This window comes from Anomaloglossus baeobatrachus, chromosome 1 (assembly GCF_048569485.1).
Source record: "Anomaloglossus baeobatrachus isolate aAnoBae1 chromosome 1, aAnoBae1.hap1, whole genome shotgun sequence".
NCBI classification, from domain to species: domain Eukaryota; kingdom Metazoa; phylum Chordata; class Amphibia; order Anura; family Aromobatidae; genus Anomaloglossus; species Anomaloglossus baeobatrachus.
In genome coordinates, this window is record NC_134353.1 from 766,126,598 (window position 1) to 766,147,814 (window position 21,217).

The 21,217-nt window shown below is 43.1% G+C and overlaps 1 protein-coding gene across 1 annotated transcript in view; it reads left to right on the top strand.

Moving 5' to 3' along the window:
* Positions 1 to 21,217, top strand: part of KREMEN1 (kringle containing transmembrane protein 1) — a 281,286-nt gene that overhangs the window by 208,059 nt on the left and 52,010 nt on the right. The window contains exons 4-5 of the mRNA XM_075324324.1: positions 12,428 to 12,552; positions 20,819 to 20,972. Of these exons, the coding sequence (XP_075180439.1) occupies positions 12,428 to 12,552; positions 20,819 to 20,972 (279 nt within the window). The remainder of the gene's footprint in view (positions 1 to 12,427; positions 12,553 to 20,818; positions 20,973 to 21,217) is intronic.

Sequence of the window (21,217 nt, forward strand, 5' to 3'; positions counted from 1 at the left end):
AAATTGGTCGTTTAGTATTTATGGTCTTCAGCTGACTGGCCCTTTGGGAACGGTGTTTAACTGGTTTTAGGAAGAAATCCCCTTAACTACATTTCATCCCCTTACAACTACATATTTTAACTAGGAAGTGGTCTGTTCAGTGAATTGCAAAGATGAGAATATATCCCTAAATATACAAGTAACAAGTACACAGCCCTTGTTTTTAGTGGAATATCCACTCTGCAATTACAGTAGAATAATTGTGTTTGTCAGTTTGGGCAGTGAACGTGTTTTCATTTGAGGTTTGCCTAATGTGCAATAACATTCTTATATCAGCAAACTTATCTATGAAAGCGACATATAATATTGTTCTCTCTTGATTGTTTATTTAGAACGGGATGGCATGCATCTAGATTATGTTGCACAACACTAAATAAATAGTCAATGAATGAGAGAGGAGGATGCGATTTCTAGTGTCCTGAAAGCACCTTCGTAAACCAGCTATAGAGATATATCTGGATGAATAATAAGTGGAGAACAGATTTCATTTAATTCCATGGTGTAATTCAAGTCTTATATTCTGCATTTGTTTATATAAACCCATAATTACATTTTACAATAAGCAGGCAAAGCCTATCGTTGCTGTAACCTGTCATTTACTTTTAGTTGTAGATGCGTAACGGTGATATAATGTAGTAACTGTTCTGAACGGAGGCTAGAACGAGTGGAGGCATATAGCTTTATCCCGGCAGGACCTCTCAGCTAGAAAAACTTCCACTAAGTGGTTTTATCCCCCCTGCCAGGAGTTGAGTTGAGCCTGGCATTCATAAGCAGCTAGAAGAAATATCGTCTCAAGGACAGTCACCAATGCTGACACTTTTCTGGCCAATCAGCACTGAGTTTATCTGAATTTTTGGAGGGCAGTGAATACCGCTACGACCTTATTATATCGGCACAAATATTAGATCATTCTCTATTATGACTAACACTTATTCCATTAAAGGGAACCTGTCAGGTGCAATATGCACCCAGAAGCAGGAGCAGTTCTGGGTGCATATTTCTAATCCCTGCCTAACTGTAACCGGCTATAGTAGCATACATAAAGAAACATATAGAAATAGTATTTCTAAAGATCCTTTATGATATGCTAATGAGCACAGGGACTAGTGGCAAGGGCATTAGTTCCTGCACTCATTCTGCCCTCTTAGTATGTTAGCACGCCCACAGGGACCCACAGGGACATGCTAACATGTTATTCAGTGCAGCATCACCAGCGTACCTGTGTCCTCTGTGACCGCTGATCAGAAATCCCGGCACTTCCGGTCATGCGCAGTATGAAGCTGGGTGTATGCACCCCGGCTTCAGATAGATCTAGCGTGCATGACCGGAGGTGTCGGGACTTCAGTTCAGCGGTGCCAGTGGACACAGTTATGCTCATCACCGCAGGTAAAGTGGAACTGAATAGCATGTTGGGACGTCCCTGAGGACCCCTGTGGGCAGGCTAACATACTAAGAGGGCAGAATGAGCACAGGAACTAACACCCTTGTGACTAGTCCCTGTGCTCATTTGCATCTCATAAAGGATCTTTAGAAATATACTTTTTGTATAGATCTCTTTAGCTATGCTAGTGTACACAGGGACAATTAGGCAGAGATCAACAATATACACCCACAACTGCTCGTGGTTCTGGGTGCATATTGGACCTGACAGGTTCCCTTTGATATTCCACATTTCTATTTTATTCTTGTTCCTCTAAAATATTATTTTTAAATTTAAGAAAACAAAAAATTGCAAACAGAAAAAAAGTGCATTAACGGTAAACATTTTTTAAAACATTAGACCCAGTTGATGACAGAACACTATGACAACAAGTTATCATTGCCTTTGCACTTGTTTTTATATAGGTTTTTTATGTGCACCCAGTTCATTATTCAATTTGTGCCTTTTTGAACTCCATTTTACATGTGTTCTCCTGGGGGGGGGGTTCCGCTTTGTGGGCAGAGTGTAGCAATTCCAGATTTTTTAGCCTTATTCATTGATTGCTACTTTTTAAAAAGTCTCAAAATTTGGTGCAACTTCACTCCAGTCCCCAAAGTGTATTCTTGAGTTTACCCAAATTTTGTTGCATTTTTTACCAAGTTTTTTGCGTCAACATGCAACTTTTCACATCAGGAAACAAGAAACTAGTTCAAGACTGGAAGAAAGGCCTTTTTTCATTTTTCCCGCCAAATTTCCAAATTGCACCCAACGTTTTGTTGAATTTGACGATGAAAACTGCAGTTAATACCAGAAGAAAAAAGGAAGTGATTGAAAAAAAATGCAAGTGATTAAAAAAAGCAGAGAAACCACAGGTTGGGACTTCCTATAATCAACATCATCCCTGTTGGCGCAATTTCAAGAGATTACCTTTTTGTACAACCAAAGTCCCTGACATTTGCTTTTCACTGCCTGTTGGACATTGTGAGTGACTTTCATTTATACTTTTCCTGCCAGAAACGGTCATAAAAAAAACCTCACACATTGTCGCACGTCATTAGGACATCATAATTTATGAATGTTTAAACTTTCTCCACTGCACACGTCATATCTTTACTATAGTTTACACCAGAAAATGGCATAAGCTGTAGTACAAACCTGTGACAGCATGTGGCTGGTGTAGATTTATATTTCTGGAGTACACACAGTATGCGATATGATGAATTTATTATGTGGTGTGCAACTTTTAATAAATCAGGTGCATCATAAACCAGAGTGGCTTTTCTTAAAGCTGGCAGGCCTTACTAAATATCTCCCACTGTGGTTTATGTACTCAGTGTCCTAACAGACACATATTAATATTTGTAAATGTAATGTTTTAAATAATAGTTAAAGATAAAGGAAACTATTGCTAGCTGGCAAACTTACAAGTGCAGCTCAATAAATTAGAATATTATCAAAAAGTTAATGTATTTCAGTAATTCAATACAAAAAGGGAAACACATATATTATATAGTCATTACACACAGAGTGATGTATTTCAAGTCTATATTTCTGTTAATGTGGATGATTATGGCTTACAGCCAATGAAAACCCAAAAGTCATTATCTCAAAAAATTAGAATAATTACTACAAAACACCTGCAAAGGCTTCCAATGCATTTAAAATGGTCCCTTAAGCTGGGTTCACACTAAACGACAGCGACAACGACGTCGCTGTTACGTCACCATTTTCGGTGACGTAACAGCGACCTTGTAAGTCGCTGTTATGATCGCTGCTTAGCTGTCAAACACAGCAGAAGCAGCGATCATAAGGTCGCTGTGCTACATGTTCAGAGAGCAGGGAGCCGCGCTTAGCGCTGGCTCCTTGCTCTCCTGCAGCACACATCGGGTTAATTAACCCGATGTGTGCTGCAGCTACATGTCACAGTTCAGAGAGCAGGGAGCCGCGCTTAGCGCTGGCTCCTTGCTCTCCTGCAGCACACATCGGGTTAATTAACCCGATGTGTGCTGCAGCTACATGTCACAGTTCAGAGAGCAGGGAGCCGCGCGCACTGCTTAGCGCTGGCTCCTTGCTCTCCTTGCTACAGTATACATCGGGTTAATTACCCGATGCATACTGCAGCCACATGTCACAGTGCAGAGAGCCGGCGCTGGCAGCAAGAGCGGAGGCTGGTAACCAGCGTAAACATCGGGTAACCAGGGAAAGGTCTTCCCTTGGTTACCCGATGTTTACGCTGGTTACAGCTTACCGCAGCTGCCAGTGCCGGCTCCTGATCGCTTCATTTCGTCGCTCTCTCGCTGTCACACACAGCGATGTGTGTGTCACAGCGGGAGAGTGACGACCAAAAAATGAAGCTGGACATTCAGCAACGACCGGCGACCTCACAGCAGGGGCCAGGTCGTTGCTGGATGTCACACACAGCGACAGCGACGGGACGTCGCTGCAACGTCACAGAAAATGGTGACGTAGCAGCGACGTCGTTGTCGTCGTCGTTATGTGTGACACCAGCTTTAGTCTGGTTCAGTAGGCTACACAATCATGGTGAAGACTGCTGACTTGTTTGACAGATGTCCAGAAGACACTCATTGACACACTCCACAAGGAGGGTAAGCCACAAAAGGTCATTGCTAAAGAAACTGGCTGTTCACAGAGTGCTATATCCAAGCATATTAATGGAGAGTTGAGTGGAATGAAAAAGTGTGGTAGAAAAAAGTGCACAAGCCACCAGGATAACCGCAGCCTTGATAGAACTGTTAAGAAAAGGTCATTGAAAAATTTTGGGGGAGATTCACAAGGAATGGACTCCTGCTGGAGTCGGTACTTCAAGAGCCACCACACACAGACTTATCCAGGACACGGGCCACAACTGTTGCATTCATTGTGTCAAGCCACTTGTGACCATTACACAACGCCAGAAGCATCTTACCTGGGCCAAGGAGAAAGAACTGGACTATTGCTCAGTGGTCCATATGTTGTTTTCAGATAAAAGTAAATTTTGCATTTCATTTGGAAATCAAGGTCCCAGAGTCTGGAGGAAGAGTGGAGAGGCCACAATCCAAGCTGCTTGAGGTCTAGTGTGAAGTTTCCAAAGTCAGTGATGGTTTGGGGAGCCATGTCATCTGCTGGTGTAGGTCCACTGTGTTTTATCAAGAACAAAGTCAGCGCAGTCGTCTACCAGGAAATATTAGAGCACTGCTTGCTTCAGTCTGCCGATTTTACAGTTATTAACCAAATATATACATAAATACAATTTTGATTACCAGCAAAGGTAAAGCAGACAGCTGCAGAATAATATTATCATACTAGGAATGTCCATGGGTATTGGGTACTTCCCAGCTAAAAATACCAACTCACAGCTGCCCCAAAAGTGGAGCAGCACAGTAGATGTGCCAATTCTGGTTCTTCACCTTGGCTGGTGCAATGGCATTCGAGATAATGGCTTTTGGGGTTGACATGAGCTGTGAATTGTTTAAAAATACAGCAGACGTCAAGTCCTAGTGTTAGTATTGGAGAGATGTTGATCACTATCAGACACCCCCATTACTAACCCTTTTTTTTGTAAAGTGGTGAATAAGGAGTGCTTTATCTTCAATAAAGTATTTTTTGGTGTGCTTCTTTTTTTTGATAGCTGGGTTAGTAATGGGGGTGTTTGATATACACCTCTCCGTTACTAACAGTAGGATTTGATACCAGCTGGGTTTTTGGACAATCACAGCTGACATCAACCCCCAGCACCTTTACCCTGATTGCCACTACACCAGAATTGGTGCTTCCAATGTGATTCACCACTGCTGGAGTGGCTGTGAGCTGGTGTTTTTATGCTAGGAAGGGTCCAATAACCATGGACCTACCCAGCCTGATAATATCAGCTCACAACTGTCTCCTTTACCTTTGATTTTGTTCAAAAATGGGGGGACGCAACATCATTTTTTATTTATTTGGCTAATAGTTGTAAAATCTATCATCTCTCTATTATCAATCTATCTATATACCATATTTGCAGATCTTTAACACATAACAACCATTAATTTCAGTGACATGCATTTTTTGCAGTACTTGTCACACAAGATGTCACATGGACAACAAATGTGCACATGGATGGCACACAAGTACACATGGATGGACAAAATGGAACGTGAAACAGATGTGTTTTTATGAGCATGTGTGAAGTATGCGTTGGAAAAGTTAATTGATTTGTAGGTTTTTTTACGTAATTTAATGTTTTTTACTTTCTCTGCTTCATCAGTCAGTCCAGAATCTATTCATATGCTTCAGTAAGTTGTCCACCAATGCATAATGCACATGCCCGCTCATTGACCACTGGCGGCATCTTAACTTCAGTAAAAACTGCACAATTATGTTATGCTTCTCATGCTTTTCTCTTGCCATCAGGGGATTTTAGGGATACTCCTGTACTCTGTTAATGATTGTCCAGCCCCACCAAATAGATGATCGATTTCCATGCCTTATTGGGGGTTGCTGAAGAATTTCTTTAAAAGGATAGGACCATCAAAATGAATCGCCAATATTCAATGGTTAAACCAGTTTTCAAATCCTTTCCACCTAGGTCACAAGTTGTGATGGTGGACCAGTCCCTTTTAAGTATGAATGTCTTTACCTGTCTTCTTTTCCATCATCTATATAACGGTCTAAAATCTTTGACCAAAAGAATATTTAAGGTTACTTGAGACAGAGGTATGCTGCTTTGTGTCAGAAGATCTTGCCAGAAGACCAAACATCGTTGACTTTTTTTCTGTGATTAGACTTGGAGGTCACTGCTGTAACCAACATCTGAGAAGAGTTGGAGGATTCCTAAACGTATGTGAGGATCACAGCAGATTGATGAAAGTTTTCCTATCATGCTCGAGGAGGATTTGGTTCAGTGATCATGAGTGCTGACAGGTTCAGACTAAACTCAGCTCAACCATCACACAGAAATGCACTTTTGTTACATGATTCCTTCTTTTGCGTGATAATCCTTTTGGGCCTCCTATGTAAAGTTATGTATCTGTGTAAAAACTCAATCCAGTTCAGATGCAGAGCCAGCGATGTCTGCTCTTCAGTGTTTATCTTACTGCCTTGTATTCTATTGATGTATGTCAAAATTTCTTAATAAAAAAAGAGCTGCAAAATGATCTCATGAACACATTGTAAAGCATCTGCGTCACAGCATATCTACTTGTTTATATAATAATCTCTGGTATGTAGCAGAATTATCTCAAACCCTCTAGCAGAAAAGGTGTGGACCAGCAATGTAGAATGCACCAGTCTAGGCTGAAGATAGCATTTCTGAACAGCAGTGACACAACGCATTCCGCACTCACAGCAAATACTAAAAATGTGTTTCCTAGAATAAAGGACGTCAAAGTCAAGTCAAATATGATAATTAAATTCAGTACATTATAACAAGAGTCTAACTCTTCCATATCAAGATGTTTATACTATGGGCAGGTAATAGCCATGGATAGGAAAGTAGAGTGGTATCCATCAAACAACTAATATAAGCTAGGCTACCACAATACAGACCATGCATTTCCAATGAGGCAACCTTGCCACAGTCACGCACAATTATCTGCCCAAGAACACAATCCATTTGGTTTCTATATGCATGAAAACATCATAAGGTTCAAATAATTCCAAGAGAAGAAACTGGAATGCTACTGAATATAACAAATAATGTTGTCTTCTTTTATAGGCAGATCCATTTTATTTTCGGATTCTCTGCTGTTGGCCTAGCTATCAGATTGTTAGCAGACTCTTACGTGTATCTGGTTTTGCCACTGGTCGGTCTGCATATAACTCATGACTTTGGTTCACCCAACAGATATTTTAATTAAACTGATTGGTCACATATCTGTGTGTGTCATCTCTGAATAATAAATTAAGCCACATAGGCATAGTGTAGTTGAGGATTAAAATGACTTCTTTTATACTAATGCTGGTATTAATGTACTCATGAAAAAATTCAGAAGTATATATGTGACGCCCTGGCCAGCCAGGTAGTAACAGATAGGGCCCCGCACTACACCAGTCCCCTAACAAGGTGACAGCAGACAAACATTTAAAACCCTAGTCACCCCCCTCAGAGCTTAATGGACACACCAGGGGGCAGAACCAGGCGGTTGGAAGACGCCCACCAAGGAGTCTCAGACAGCCTGGGGCAGGAAAGTTCAGTTTCTGTCTGGAGTCTGTTAGTGGAGGTGAAGTTATGTGGAAGCAGGCCCGTGTGTCAGGCCTGAAACTAACTGACATGTGCCAGGGTAGGAGCCTTGGTACCTTTGGCTAGGAGGCAGATGGAGGCCTCTGTCTGCAGGAGCCGGGAAGACGGCTCGGTGGAACCGAGGTGGACCAGGACAGGGTAGTGGCCCGCCGGTACCAACCCGGGGAACCGACTCGGAAACCGGAGCACAAAGGGGGGTACTCCAACCCTGAAGCTAGGTCCAGAAGCTACTGGGGGCTAGCTAATTAACTGATTGCGGCCAGGACTATAGGTCCTGTCCCACCCAAAGTCCCGACTGAAGGCAACAGCCCAACGAGAGGGATAGAAAGCCACCGCCATGGCACAGAGAGCCCACGGGCCAGCGTCTGCAGGCAAAGGGCTCCTCAGGCAACCACAAGCCGGGGAGCGGACTCATGAAGTTGCAAACGCAGGTAGTCCACCATCACAAAACAGGTGCAGGAGAAAGGCAGAAACCACCAACCGGGTGGGGGACAAGACTGCAGCCGTCTGCGGGCACTGACCACCATCACTTTGGTTTACCAGAGACTCGTGTGTTTACTAATAGTGAGTACATCAGTGCCCTCCGGCCGCCCATCTCCTGGCACCACCAAACACCCCCAACGGGTCCCGGGGCCACCATCCCTGCTCACGGAGGGGTTAACAACTTGCTGCATAACATCTCCCCTGGGTGCCCCATAACTGCAGCAGTGGTGTCCACTTTCACCACATCCCGTGGGTGGCGTCACAAACTCAAACACGGCTCCGGCCATACACCTACGTCCCCAAACCACCAAACCCCTTTTGATCGATGTGACCGCAGGACCCCCGGGTCCGGAGACCCTCGAGCCACCCACTGAAGGTCCGGATCCGAGCGGCTCGGCTGTTAAAGGGAATCTTTCAGCAGGTTTTTGCTATGTAAGCTGAACACAGCTTGCTGCTAGGGTTAAAACATAGAATTCAGGGATACCTGTCTTGTCAAGGTCCGATCTATTGTTTACTTGCTATGTTTGTTTAAGCAGCAGGACTTCTCACTGCTCAGACTACAATTTCATGCACACAGCAGTCCGCATGCCAACTCCCCACTGCCTATATCCAATATCTATTTAGAGCCTGGTGTGGGCAGGGTAACTTTCTCAGCTCTGCTAGATGGCTAAATCTAAAAATCCTGATTGTGTCAGAACAGCCGCAGCCCGTAATCTAAGTGAGACATTGTTGGATTCAGGATCTCTTTGCCTACATAATGTTGCGCTCAGATGAGGAAGCAAAATCCTGCTGAAAGATTCCCTTTAAGGCTTTCCATGGAGTGCTGTGACCCTTCATTACAGTTTGTTCATAGAGGTGCCTCTGTCCAGTATATGAAGAAATCTAGAAAGGGACAGAAGCGGACACAAAGAGGGCAATATCGCTGGTGAAACAAAGGAATGAAAGTGGTGGTATCACTCAGCTAACTGTGTTCTGTACAGACACAATAGCTATAAAAGTGAAAATTCCCGCTGCTGCTGCCCTGTGCCTGGAGAGTTCTTCCAGGGGTAGATTGGCAAAAGTAGAAACCATCACATGACAGTTTCCACTTCTCTATGGAAAATAGCTCAGTCCCTTTTATACACTCACTGTGCCTGTGTAAACTCATGACGTTGCGGCAGCGCAACTCCAGCACTATAGGCTCTCAATTATTCTCATTGGCGAGGCGTCCAAGCATAGGCCATCCGTAGTTAAGTTTTGAAAACTGCTTAGGGCCCAGTTCTCTTTTTGTAAATGGATGTGATTTTTGCATGCAGGCATTTGTATGCAAAATGTGAGGCCTAATAAGGCTTTACATATATTGTTGACTGAGAAGACCTCTCTCCTGCTTTTGGCTAAACTATAGATGCAGAAAACACTATATAAAAACTGTGGACTCAGCCTCAAACATCTTAAAGTTCAACTCCTCATGATATAACTGTCAGTTAAAGCCATGTGGTCAACAGCCGTCTCTCTCATTGTCCCCCATAAACATGGAGGCTCAATGAGGGTAGGCAGTGAAACTGTTGTCAGAGTGGCTTCTCTCTCCTGTGAACAAAAGGTTCAACTTATATTGCCAGATCCTTCTGTCCTCCTATATTATCTCTAAGGGGAGAGGTGGGAGACCCCCATGCACATCATATGGTCAGCTGTTCCTACTAAACAGTGTTTGAAACTGGACAAAGATTTTTGTTATAGTCAGCTTTACACAAACGTCGCCAACGGTCATGTCAGCATCAGGTTCTGTTCACATTGTAGATACTGACACTCCGCTCAATGGTTTCTCTGGAGTTTGGGATCAACACAGGCAGACTCGGGCATTGACATGCTGGGAGCTGAATCATAGGCAGGCTAGCAAGAGTTAGGCTATGTGCGCACTGGGAAATGAATTTCCTTGCGTAAATTCCGCAGGCTCTCAAAGATTTTATCACCTGTGGAAAAAATCCGCATCAAATCCGCACCCAAATCCGCATGCGAATTGTCGCGTTTTGTTGCGGATTTGGTGCGGAATTGATGCGGATTTGGTGCGGTTTTTCCGCAAGATGTTCCCTGCGTGATTTTTACATTAGATTAGTGAAATCCCGCAGCGACGTGCGGAAAAGAAGTGACATGCAATTGTTTTTGCTGCGGGAATCCCGCAGCAAAACATGCAGCTGTCAAAATCTGACTAGTGCGCACAGGATTTTTTTTTGCCATAGGATTTGCTGGTGATTCACTGCAGAGATGTTATGAACATTTTATGCAGCGAAACATGCAGCAAATCCGCAGAAAATCCGCGGCAAAATCCGGTAAGTGCGCACAGGGCCTTAATCTCTGTTAGTTTGCTTGTTAGGTTCTTTTGATTACATATGGAAGGGAGGCCAATCACATCTGCTTCCCTTCTATTTAAGCTGGTTGAAATCTTCTACCCATGCCAGCTACAGTTTCTTTGTTGGTCTGTGTGGTTTGGTGTCCCAGATTGTGCTATTTACTTGTTGTGGTTGTGGAAGTTTACCCCTGTTTTTTTTTTAGCTTCCTTCCATCTCTTGTGTTTCGTCCTGAATCTCTTATTGTCTTTACCTATGTGTATGCACACTGAGTTTTGAATTTTTCCCTTGTCGGTCTTTATCTGTGGTTTTCATTAAACTTCTGTGCCATCCCTCACTTTGGGGAGGCAGAGGGGGAAACCGTTCAGGACTGATCAGGAGCCGGCCCAGGAAGGAGACTCAGGCATCCCCACCATTATTGGTATCCCTGGGAATAAAGATAGCATAGGGCACTTATATACCAAAATACCCAGAAGGAAAAGTAATGCACAACTCAACATAAACTGTAGTCCCCTATTTCCACAGACTATATTCCCACTGCACAAGCTGACTTTTCATATGTGGTATATCAATTGACAAATGTCTTGCATTCAGCTGAATTTAGTCCATGCAATATTGCACTTTTTTGAATGTGATATTTTTATTACTTATTTGTTCTTTACTCTGACTTGTTGCTGCCTCTTCTTGCTGTCTGGTTTATTCTAGACATTTATATCACTTAATCTCAAGGCAGAAATATACACTCTGTAACCTTTGGGCCAATAGCGATGTTCTTTTACAATTAATTGGTCCCTTTGTGCTACAAGTGTCGCGAGAACCTGCTACTTGAAAATATCAATTGCAATGTCAGATGATAAGGTTAGTAAAGTAAAGATATGTTGTGGGGAATTATCAGCCTAATTACAGATTATATCAGCGGCCTAACAAACATCTTTAAAGTTAGCAACTAATGTGTGTACAGTACATAGAAAAAGTTTTAGAAGCCATTTATGAATCAGTATCGATCATTTCTATTATGGTAGGTCTAGAAATGGAGTCAATAAATTCAATAATTTTTGTACTGTTTGTCTCTTGGTATAGTAGTTAAATAATTTAGTCATGTTGTGATGACTGAAGGACTTTGTAGAGCTGTTTGTTTGGTGACATTTGAAATTAGACAGATACGTAAGAAAAAAGTGCTTTGTTTTTTGAAAAATGTAGTATTTTTAACATTTTGATGTATGTGATTGTTGTGATGGGGGTTATTGACATTGCCAATGGGGCAGTGGTGGACATATCATCTGTGCAACCTGTAGAGCCGCATAGGGGCCCATTTCTACTGCCAAAGGAGCAGCTTCTGTCATAATCAAGACCATATACTACTCCTACATGGGCCCTTTTCTGTCTGTGTCCGCTGCTGCTATGGGGGCAAAAAATGTACAAGGAATTACATATAGAAACTAGTGTGGTCACTAGTAAGCAGAAAGTCTTGTGAGTTACATATGTACCCACCATTTTCAAAATATTCGGGCCTGAGTAGATGGAGGGTATTAAAAATGTATTGTTTCATTATAGTTTCATTGACCACTAGAGCCACTAAATAGAAAGTGTCTTTTTCTGTTCGGGGGTGCTGGTTGCTACAGACGTTGTGTCGAAACACCAACAGGTCAGGCCCGAAATATCACAAATCTGCAAAACCGGACAAATAGAAAACATTAGATTCTTTACAATTCTGATAATCGTAGAGAAAAGTCTGACAATAAGTATAAAGAAAGTATATCAGTCTCCCTGATCTGAGAATTGGAGGACCGATGTAAAAGTTCCAATTTCACCCACTAATTTCTATGCAGTAAGGCATCTTTAAACGCCAGATAACAATAGAGTTTTATCTGATGACTGATCTCTTTTAAATGCTAATTGCTTTCTATTGAGAAACTGAACTTTCTTTTAATTAATTTGTAGTGCCTGGGAACCTAGGATGCTTCAAAGACCATGGGAACCCACCTCCTCTAACCGGCATCACTGAGACGTCCAACAAGCAGACAATTCAAACCTGCATTACTATGTGTCGGAGACAACGCTATAAGGTTTGCCTATCAACATCTATGTTTAGTATATAATATGTAGTGGGGTTTTTATGTTGTTATTTTTAGGGCATGGACCTAACACACTTTTTCTTCTATTATTTGGTCGTTGGCTGACATTTTATAATATCTTACCCATGCGTTGAATAAAAAACCTGCAGCATTACTTGACCTGTTGGGCAATTTTTATTCCGTATATAGGTGCAGATTTTTACCATATTTACTTAGTGGGGCACATCATTGGTAAGCACAAGTGTTAAAGTGTGCAAGTAGCGGTGTGCCACGCCTGCAGTGGTCAAACAAATCGGGTCCAGGATGGTTACTCGTGGCTTGAGCGTCTCCGGACCCGGAGGCTGGGGCCACACTCAAATGAAGAAGGGGCTATTTACAGGGGAGATATAGTTTGTGACGCCAACCATGGTGTGCGGTAACAGGGAGTACTGCCGCTGCCCATGGGAGTACCCAGGGTGAGGGAATGGGGGGGCAGTCAGATGATGTTACCCTCCACGGGTAGGGAAGGCCCCGGGACTCTGGATGGTGGGGTGCAGGGGAGCGCAGGCTTACTGGAAGCAGGGGGAATGCAGATACTCACTCAGGCTGGTTATCGTGGTGCTAGATGATGTTTTGTAAAGTCATTACACACACATGCTGCAGGTGAAGTCCCAGTGCACCACTGCTGCTTGGGAAGGAGAGCACGTCCAGGTATCCGCTCCCAACAGTATTGCTTTTGCTATGTCCCAATTTAGTCCGATCTCTCCGTAGCTTTGACTCCTCGGCCCCTCACACTATGCAGGCCACTACTTCACTTTTCTTGGGGGCTCCAACCCCCGGTTCCCTCTCCATTTGAGAGTTTTTACTACACTTCCTCTCCCCTTGCTCCCCTGGAGCTCATTGACTTGTCACCTCCCACCAGTCTGCTTAACCCTTCAGGGGGCGGCCTTTTCCTCTCTAGACCTACTTACTGGGTTTGTCTGTTCTGTACTGGTGTGGGTGTGGACTGGGATTTGAATGCAGTTGTTAGCAATACCACTGGGTGGAACCTGTAACCCAAGAGGGTGGGTTCTGCACTATAAGGACAGGAGTGCAGTTCCCTGTGACACCCTGACTAGTGCAAGGGCGTCACATTCCCCCTTGGTTAAACGTAGCTCGTCCCCGAGCTGCAGGACACACTGAGGTTTATTAAAACTCCTCCTGTAAGGAGAAAAAGGGGTAACATTTTTAATGACAGTTTCTCATCCCACACAGGGGAGGCATATTCTTAAATGTTGCAAAAGAAAACTCACGGCGTCCACATTCCCTTCAACCCGCCACCCAAACAACCTAACCCCGCTGCTTCCTACTTGTATTCCGTGACGGAGCTGAAGTCCGAGCAGAAACAACAACATTAAGAAACAGCTGCTGGTGCAACCTCCTCTTGCAGCTTTCCTTCGCTCAACCCGCAACCCCAACCACCCGGATCCCCAGTGCCACCTTCACTCACGGTGCACTGTCCTGAGTTCCCTGTAGTCGTCCGTGGTGATGGGTGCAGCTGCTTTCAGTCCTTCAGACAAAGCGGGTAATCCCATACAGCTGTTACCCTCTGCACCATCCTCCACTGAGGGCCTCTGGTACCACCTCCTCGTGGCACACCACTCCGGGCCCTGATGGCCTTCCTACTTTTAACAAAGCATTATAAGAAGGTTCAACAAGGATGGTGCCTCTTGAAATATTAACTCCTTTGCTACCCTCCACCTGGAGGTCCAGATGGCCTTCTCCAATTAACATGGAAAGGTTCAACAAGGGCAATAAGTCCTGGAATAGTCATTCTTTAACTTGCAACAGTAGAACAGTTAAACATTCGGGTAGCTTACTGTAGTTGCGCTATGGTTGCATAGGGCCGTTAGGTTCGCTAGACCCTCCGGGACCAGCATTGCAGGAACATCCACAGCACATCCCGGAGGTCGGGTCCACAAGAGGGATCGGAGGCAGTGTAGTCGGCGGTGTTGTAACTTCAGGGAGCCGGACTGGCTGGTGCTCCACAACCAGATTGGAGACAGGTTCCGGCTCCGGGCAGGTCAGTAAAGTTGAGGGGGTTTGCATTCCCATCTCCCAACGCTGTTCTGCGTGCATGGCCTGGTTCTCATAGGCCTATACTGCTGCCACCATTCTCCATACCTCCGCTTTCCAGTCCACCAGCTGCTGAAGGGACTGTACTCGCACCCGGACACAGAACCGGGCTAGATCTTGCTCCAGCCAGGCAGCGGTCCCTGGTACAGGATGGGTGGATTCCTGCTCCACTGGCGCAAACATTTTGCCTCTGCGGTGTCCAGGAACCTTATCGCAGAGTCTTGGCGTCCCTGCTCTACTTCCGCTGCTACATCCCGTCACGCCCCCTTGGTTTTCTCCAGCCACTCACTTTCGCGCTGGGGACCCCTGGGAACTTCTGGTTCCAGCGACCATCTCAAGACGAAGGGCGGGGCTTCAGGTTCACGTGCTTTTGGTCTGGAAGATGGCATTATGGCACCAAAGATGGCAGAAACTGGCGGGAACGGGATTTTGACACCGCAGCTTGGATTCTAAAGGCTGCTTTACATGTTCCAATTTGTCGTGTGATCACATCGTTTGTGCAGCACGGGCAATTTCTTGCCCGTGTCACACAATTCTGTAACCCCCCGTGACACGTACTTACCTTCCAAACGACCTCGCTGTGAGCGGCGAACATCCACTTCCTGAAGGGGGAGGGACGTTCGCCGTCACAGCGACTTCACACAGCAGGCAGCCAATAGAAGCGGAGGGGCGGAGATGAGTGGGACGTAAACATCACACCCACCACCTTCCTTCAGCATTGCTGGTGGCAGCAGGTAAGCTGTGTTCATCGTTCCCGGGGTGTCACACGGAGCGATGTGTGCTGCCCCGGGTACGATGAACAACAGGACGTGTGATTTTTAGAAAATGAGCAACGTGTCAGCAATGAACGAGAAGGTGAGTATTTCTGCTCGTTCATAGCTGTCACACGCTACGATATCACTAACGAGGCCAGATGTGCGTCACTTACGACGTGACCACGCTGACATCTTGTTAGATATATATATATATTGTAGTGTATAAAGCCCACTTAAGGTGCACGTCACCCAGGTTAGTGGGTCCTGTCCGAATCCTGTTCGTGATGCCAAGTTTGAGGTGTTCCGCCCCTGCAGCGGTCAAACCGCTCGGATCCAGGGGTAATTACACATGGCTCGAGAGTCTCTGGACCCGGAGGCTAGGGGCCACACTCAAATGAAGAAGGAGCTATTTACAGGGTAGATACAGTTCGTGATGCCACCCGTGGTGTGCGGTAACGGAGAGTACCGCTGCTGCCGATGGGAGTACCGGGGTTGATGGAATGGGGACAGCTAGATGACATTTTCCCTCCACGGGTAGGGAAGGCCCCGGGACTCTGGATAGTGGGGTGCAGGGGAGCACAGGCTTGCTGGAAGCAGGGGGAATGCAGGTACTCACTCAGGCCGGTTATTGTGGTGATGGATGATGTTTGTAAAGTCATTACACACACATGCTGCAGGTGAACCAAAACTGCAGGGGTGTTACAGAAGATTCATGCATATAAAATGCTAACTGTTGTAAAACAGCCGGAACAATGAAGTGACTTGTCAGTAGGAATAGTCGTTTTAGAGCCCCAGTCTACATCACCATTTCTCATACCTCACTAATGATCACAGTTTTGTTAAAAATAAACTTATTAAACATATTAATATCTGGCAATATCTATAGATCGGAAATGTATCTTATTTTAAATGAAAGGGGAGTGTGTCATGAGATCAGAGCTAACAGTACAGCAGAAGTGGTCCTTGCCTTATTACAAAAACATTGGCAGTTGTCCTATCACAGTGACTCAGTTTCCTTTTCACAGGCAGCCATTGTGGGGGGCAGGGGTAGTACAGCAGAGCTGACTTCACAGCAAATGTGTTTGAATGAGAGAAGATTCAACTCTGCTGTACTGTGTTAGTTGTAATCAGGCACAGCTCTGCAGCAGAGCTACCAGCACTCTAAGAGGACAAGTGCTGCTGCAAATATATCTAATGAGACAAAGTTCACATTTGTTGTACTGTATTAGCTCTGCTGTGCTGTGTTAGTTCCGATCTCCCTGAAGAGCCATATATAATTATGAGAGCAAGTTGTCAGTCATTACATTTCTCACACTGGTAACATCCCGTTTCATTTCAAATAATCTCTGGAGGCAGATTCCTATTCAGATCTATGTTTGCCCCATAGATTTTAACAACTCATTTACATGTAAGGAAAACAGATTTCTCTAGAACTAGAATAAGACATTGGTTGTAGATATCAAGGTATAATTTTATTAACTTTTCTAGGACCTGTATGTACATGTAGATGGCTTTGGAGGTTGATCCAACTGAAAAATTCCCTTTAAGAAGCTTTCAAATCCAAAGCAGGAAAATCCATAAATGACAGTGAATATTTCTTATTGCAATCAATGGGAGGAATATGTGCCAAAATCCATATGAAGCAATACTACTTGTGTTCATACCCTAAGAGTTGTACTGTCACATACAAGCTATTTTTTACCTAAAGCTAAAATAAAGACAGGTGTAAAGATGACAGACATTTTTTTATTGTACATGAGTAAATCACTATGTCGATAGTGTCCTCCTTGACTTGACATTTACAGTCACAATGCAGAGGAGGCCGTATTTCTTAGCATTAGGCTGTGGGGAACATTTACCAGAAGTAAATATTTCAACGTTGATTTATAAGTTGCTAATTTTAAAAGTGCAGCAATTTTTTGCATTCTCAATCTTTTCAACGTAAACTGCATTTTTGTGTAATGTCATTCCAAAACATTTTCAAGTGATATCTCCAACATTTTCATTAAAGAGTTTAAATCGATTAAAAAAAATCTAAACAGTAACTCTTCAGGTGTGTAGCAAAAGTATAGACAATACATAAACCATCCCAAAAGCTACTCTGAAACGCTTGAAGATATCGGTTTTAGAAATAGCTTATGGTGGGGCGGCCATGTATATCATTCATAATTATAGGGAATCTATATGTGTGAATATTGGCAGTAGAAGCAAATTGGACAATATATCACTACTTATCTTATTGACATTTAAAGAGAACTTGTCAGGACAATTTTGTAATGTAAAGACTTGGCTGTAATGACACTTTAATACAGATTAAATTGATACCTTTGGTAAAGAAATCCACTTTGTGGTTCTTCTTTAATCACCAATTGAAATTTTCTTCTTAAGATATTTCGGTGCACAGGGGCCAGACTGTACTCTGGGTCTTCTCCTCCCTTTCTGTGATTCCCCGGCCCCACTGTATACTTTCAGTCTTTAAATCACAAGTCACTACTTTTTAGTGACCTCCCTCCTCTGTTTGACATCTCCTCTTCAGGCGGAGGGGCTGGGGAATCACAAACAGTGAAGAGAAGACCCTCTCTATAGTCCAGCCTCTCTGCACTGAAATTTTCAAACGTTGATTAAAAAACAACAACAAAGTGGATTTGTTCACCAAAGGTATCAATTTAATCAGTATAACAGCGCCATATATTTACATTACAAAATTGTGCTGATAAGTTCTCTTTATCCCCTTCACAACTTTTGATGTATATATATTTCAAAATTCATGTCTCTGGCTTTGATCTGGGCTCACACACCAAGCCCACATCTTTCCCTGCACAAACCAGCTGATTTAATCAGTTACCATGTGTCTCTAACAGCCATGGATAGGTTGGAGAAATCCAAATGTCAATCTCTGATAGCTGGATTTAACATGCACCAGTAGGGGGACACGTCATACCCTCCTCTTATCGGCGTGCCCGTGACAGGATCGTGGGGCACCAATCCATTGACATGACAGCCAGGGGTCAGCTGATGACCCTTGTATTTGTTGTTACAATCCTCCTATGAACGTTGGCTGCGAGTGGGCGTTCATAGAAGATCGTGATTTCTGCTGTAAAGAGCTGTGCTGATCCACTGCTCTGTATAGCACAAGTGATGAGAAAATCGAAGCTTCAAGTCCAATAAGGGGACTATTAAATATTGTAAAAAGGAAAAACAATAACATTTTTTAAATATATGAAAAAAAACAAACCACAAAACTTCAAATCAGCACTCTTTTGCCCCATTAAAAAAAAATCATACACATAATTGGTATTATTACATTTAAAAATGTCCAGTCTCTCCAAACCTAAAATAAATTATTCCAATCGGGAAAACGTCATAATGAGAAAAAAAATCAAAACACCAATATTAGGGTTTTTGGGTTGCCACAACATTGCGATAAAATGCAATAGGTATCAATAAAAACATCACATCTACACCAAAATGGCATCAGTAAAAATATCAGCTCAGAGCATAAAAAATAAGCACTCACCCAGCTGCTGATCTTGAAAAATGAAAATGTTACGGGTCACGGAAAATGGCGAAATCATTGAATGTTCTCAGTGAGAGGAACAAAATTATAATCTTGTGATACCTTTTAATGGCTAACTAAAATAAAATAAAGTGATGTTACAAAGCAAGCTTTCGAGACATCCCTTCATCAGGCATGGTATGACAAAATATCTGAAGAAACACAAATATATGCACAAACAGAGCAGAGGAGGGCATAACAAAAGACATTTAAATAAACAAACACCGAGCTTAGAAAATGAATCCTTAATTAGCTTTGATTAGTGGTGTGAGAGTTTTATTGTCCCAATATCCATATAGGATCAGAGGTCTGGTCAGTCTCTGGAATAGACTCCTCAGATTTTGTAATGGGCGATGAATCCTCCTGACAGGTTGAGTCATGTGTCCACAGAGTTAAACATTGTAATGAATTTGTATTCCCAGACCCTGCGATGGCTCTGTGATCTGAAGTTGCCTTTTAATATGACAACTTTCATATGGTTTTATTGTGTCCTGCTGAAGCACTGAAGCGTTTATTTAAATGTCTTTTATTATGCCATCCCTCTGCTCTGTTTGTGCATATATTTGTGTTTCTTCAGATATTTTGTCATACCATGCCTGAGGAAGGGACCTGAGATGTCTCGAAAGCTTGCTTTGTAACATCACTTTATGTTATTTTAGTTAGCCATTAAAAGGTATCACAAGATTATAATTTTGTTCCTCTTACTGAGAACATTCAATAATTTTGCAACTGGCTAACACGGTAACAAAACCTTTTCACTTGTAACGGAAAATGGCGACACATGCAAAAAAACTGTACTTATATTTTTTTACCACTTAAATAAAAAAAACTATACATGTTTTGAATCTACTTGTACTGACCTTGAAAATCATATTGCCTGGTCAATTTTACCATATAGTGAAAAATAAAAAAGTCACAAACTATTATGGAGTAATTTAAAAAAATAATTTGTCCCACAAAAAGCAAGCCCTCATATGGCTATATTGACGGAAAAATAAAAATGTTAAAGGGGTGGATCATGCATATTTATTTTTGGCCACAACAATATTATGTTGAGAATCAAGTTTTCTCTCAACTACCTTGTATTGCCAATAGTGCCTGTGAGTGGCGCTCTTGCGGACCGCTCTTCCTGCTCACCTGACATCACCGCGGCTGGCCTCAGTCTCTGAGTCACTGGGCTTTTGCTGGCATTTTCCCCACTCAGCACAGCCCAGCGTCACAGCGCAGCACCTCCCTGCTCACTCTTCCTTCACTGCAGAGCGCGCAAGCAGGAGGGATGCTGGGCTGTGGTGAGCGGTGAAACTTCACCCACAGCCCAGTGACTCATGGAGACTGCGGCCGGCCGCGGTGATGTCAGGTCAACAGGAATTCGACGTGATATCATCAGATCCCCGAGGTCATGGAGCCCGGGGGTCAGGCGATGGGGAATGGCGGACTGCAATAGCGCCGCTCACAGGTATTATTGGCAACACAGGGTATTTGAGAGAAACCTTGTTTTTCAACATAATATTGTTGTAGCCAATAATAAATATGGGTGAACCACTTCTTTAAGGCTCTTGGAAGAAGGGAAGGAAAAAAGGAAAATGGAAAATAGGATGCTGCAGAATCCTAAAAATGAAAAGCCCACAACATTAAGTGCTGCTCTTCTTCACAGCCTCATTCATTTAAACAGAGCAATGCTTCGGGTCCCTGCAGGCTGCACCTCTCTGAAGGAAAAAATTGGACATTACCACCATTATTAATGGCATGCCAATATGAATGGAAATTATCACGAGTATATTCCTAAGTATGCAATAATGTCACATGTATTTGTTGATAATCTCCTAATATATTCCTCTTTTCTCTTTCCCAGTATGCAGGACTAGAGTCTGGGTTTGCTTGCTTCTGTGGCAATAATGCAGATTACAGAAAACATGGAGAGACGCCAAGCACAGACTGCAACAGTGTCTGTTTTGGGGATCATACACAGCCATGCGGAGGGGACGGGCGTATCATCCTGTTTGACTGTAAGCATCCAAAGATTATAATAATGTTTTGAGGATTCTTTTGCATTTATTTTTAAAATACAAATACATATATTCAATTTTAATGTAGGCAACTGGATGATAAAAGACAAAAAATCAGCTGATAAATGAAGATTAGAGTGGACATATACAGGTGCATCTCAATAAATTAGAATATTATCAAAAAGTTAATTTATTTCATTAATTCAATACAAACAGGGAATCGCATATATTATATAGTCATTACA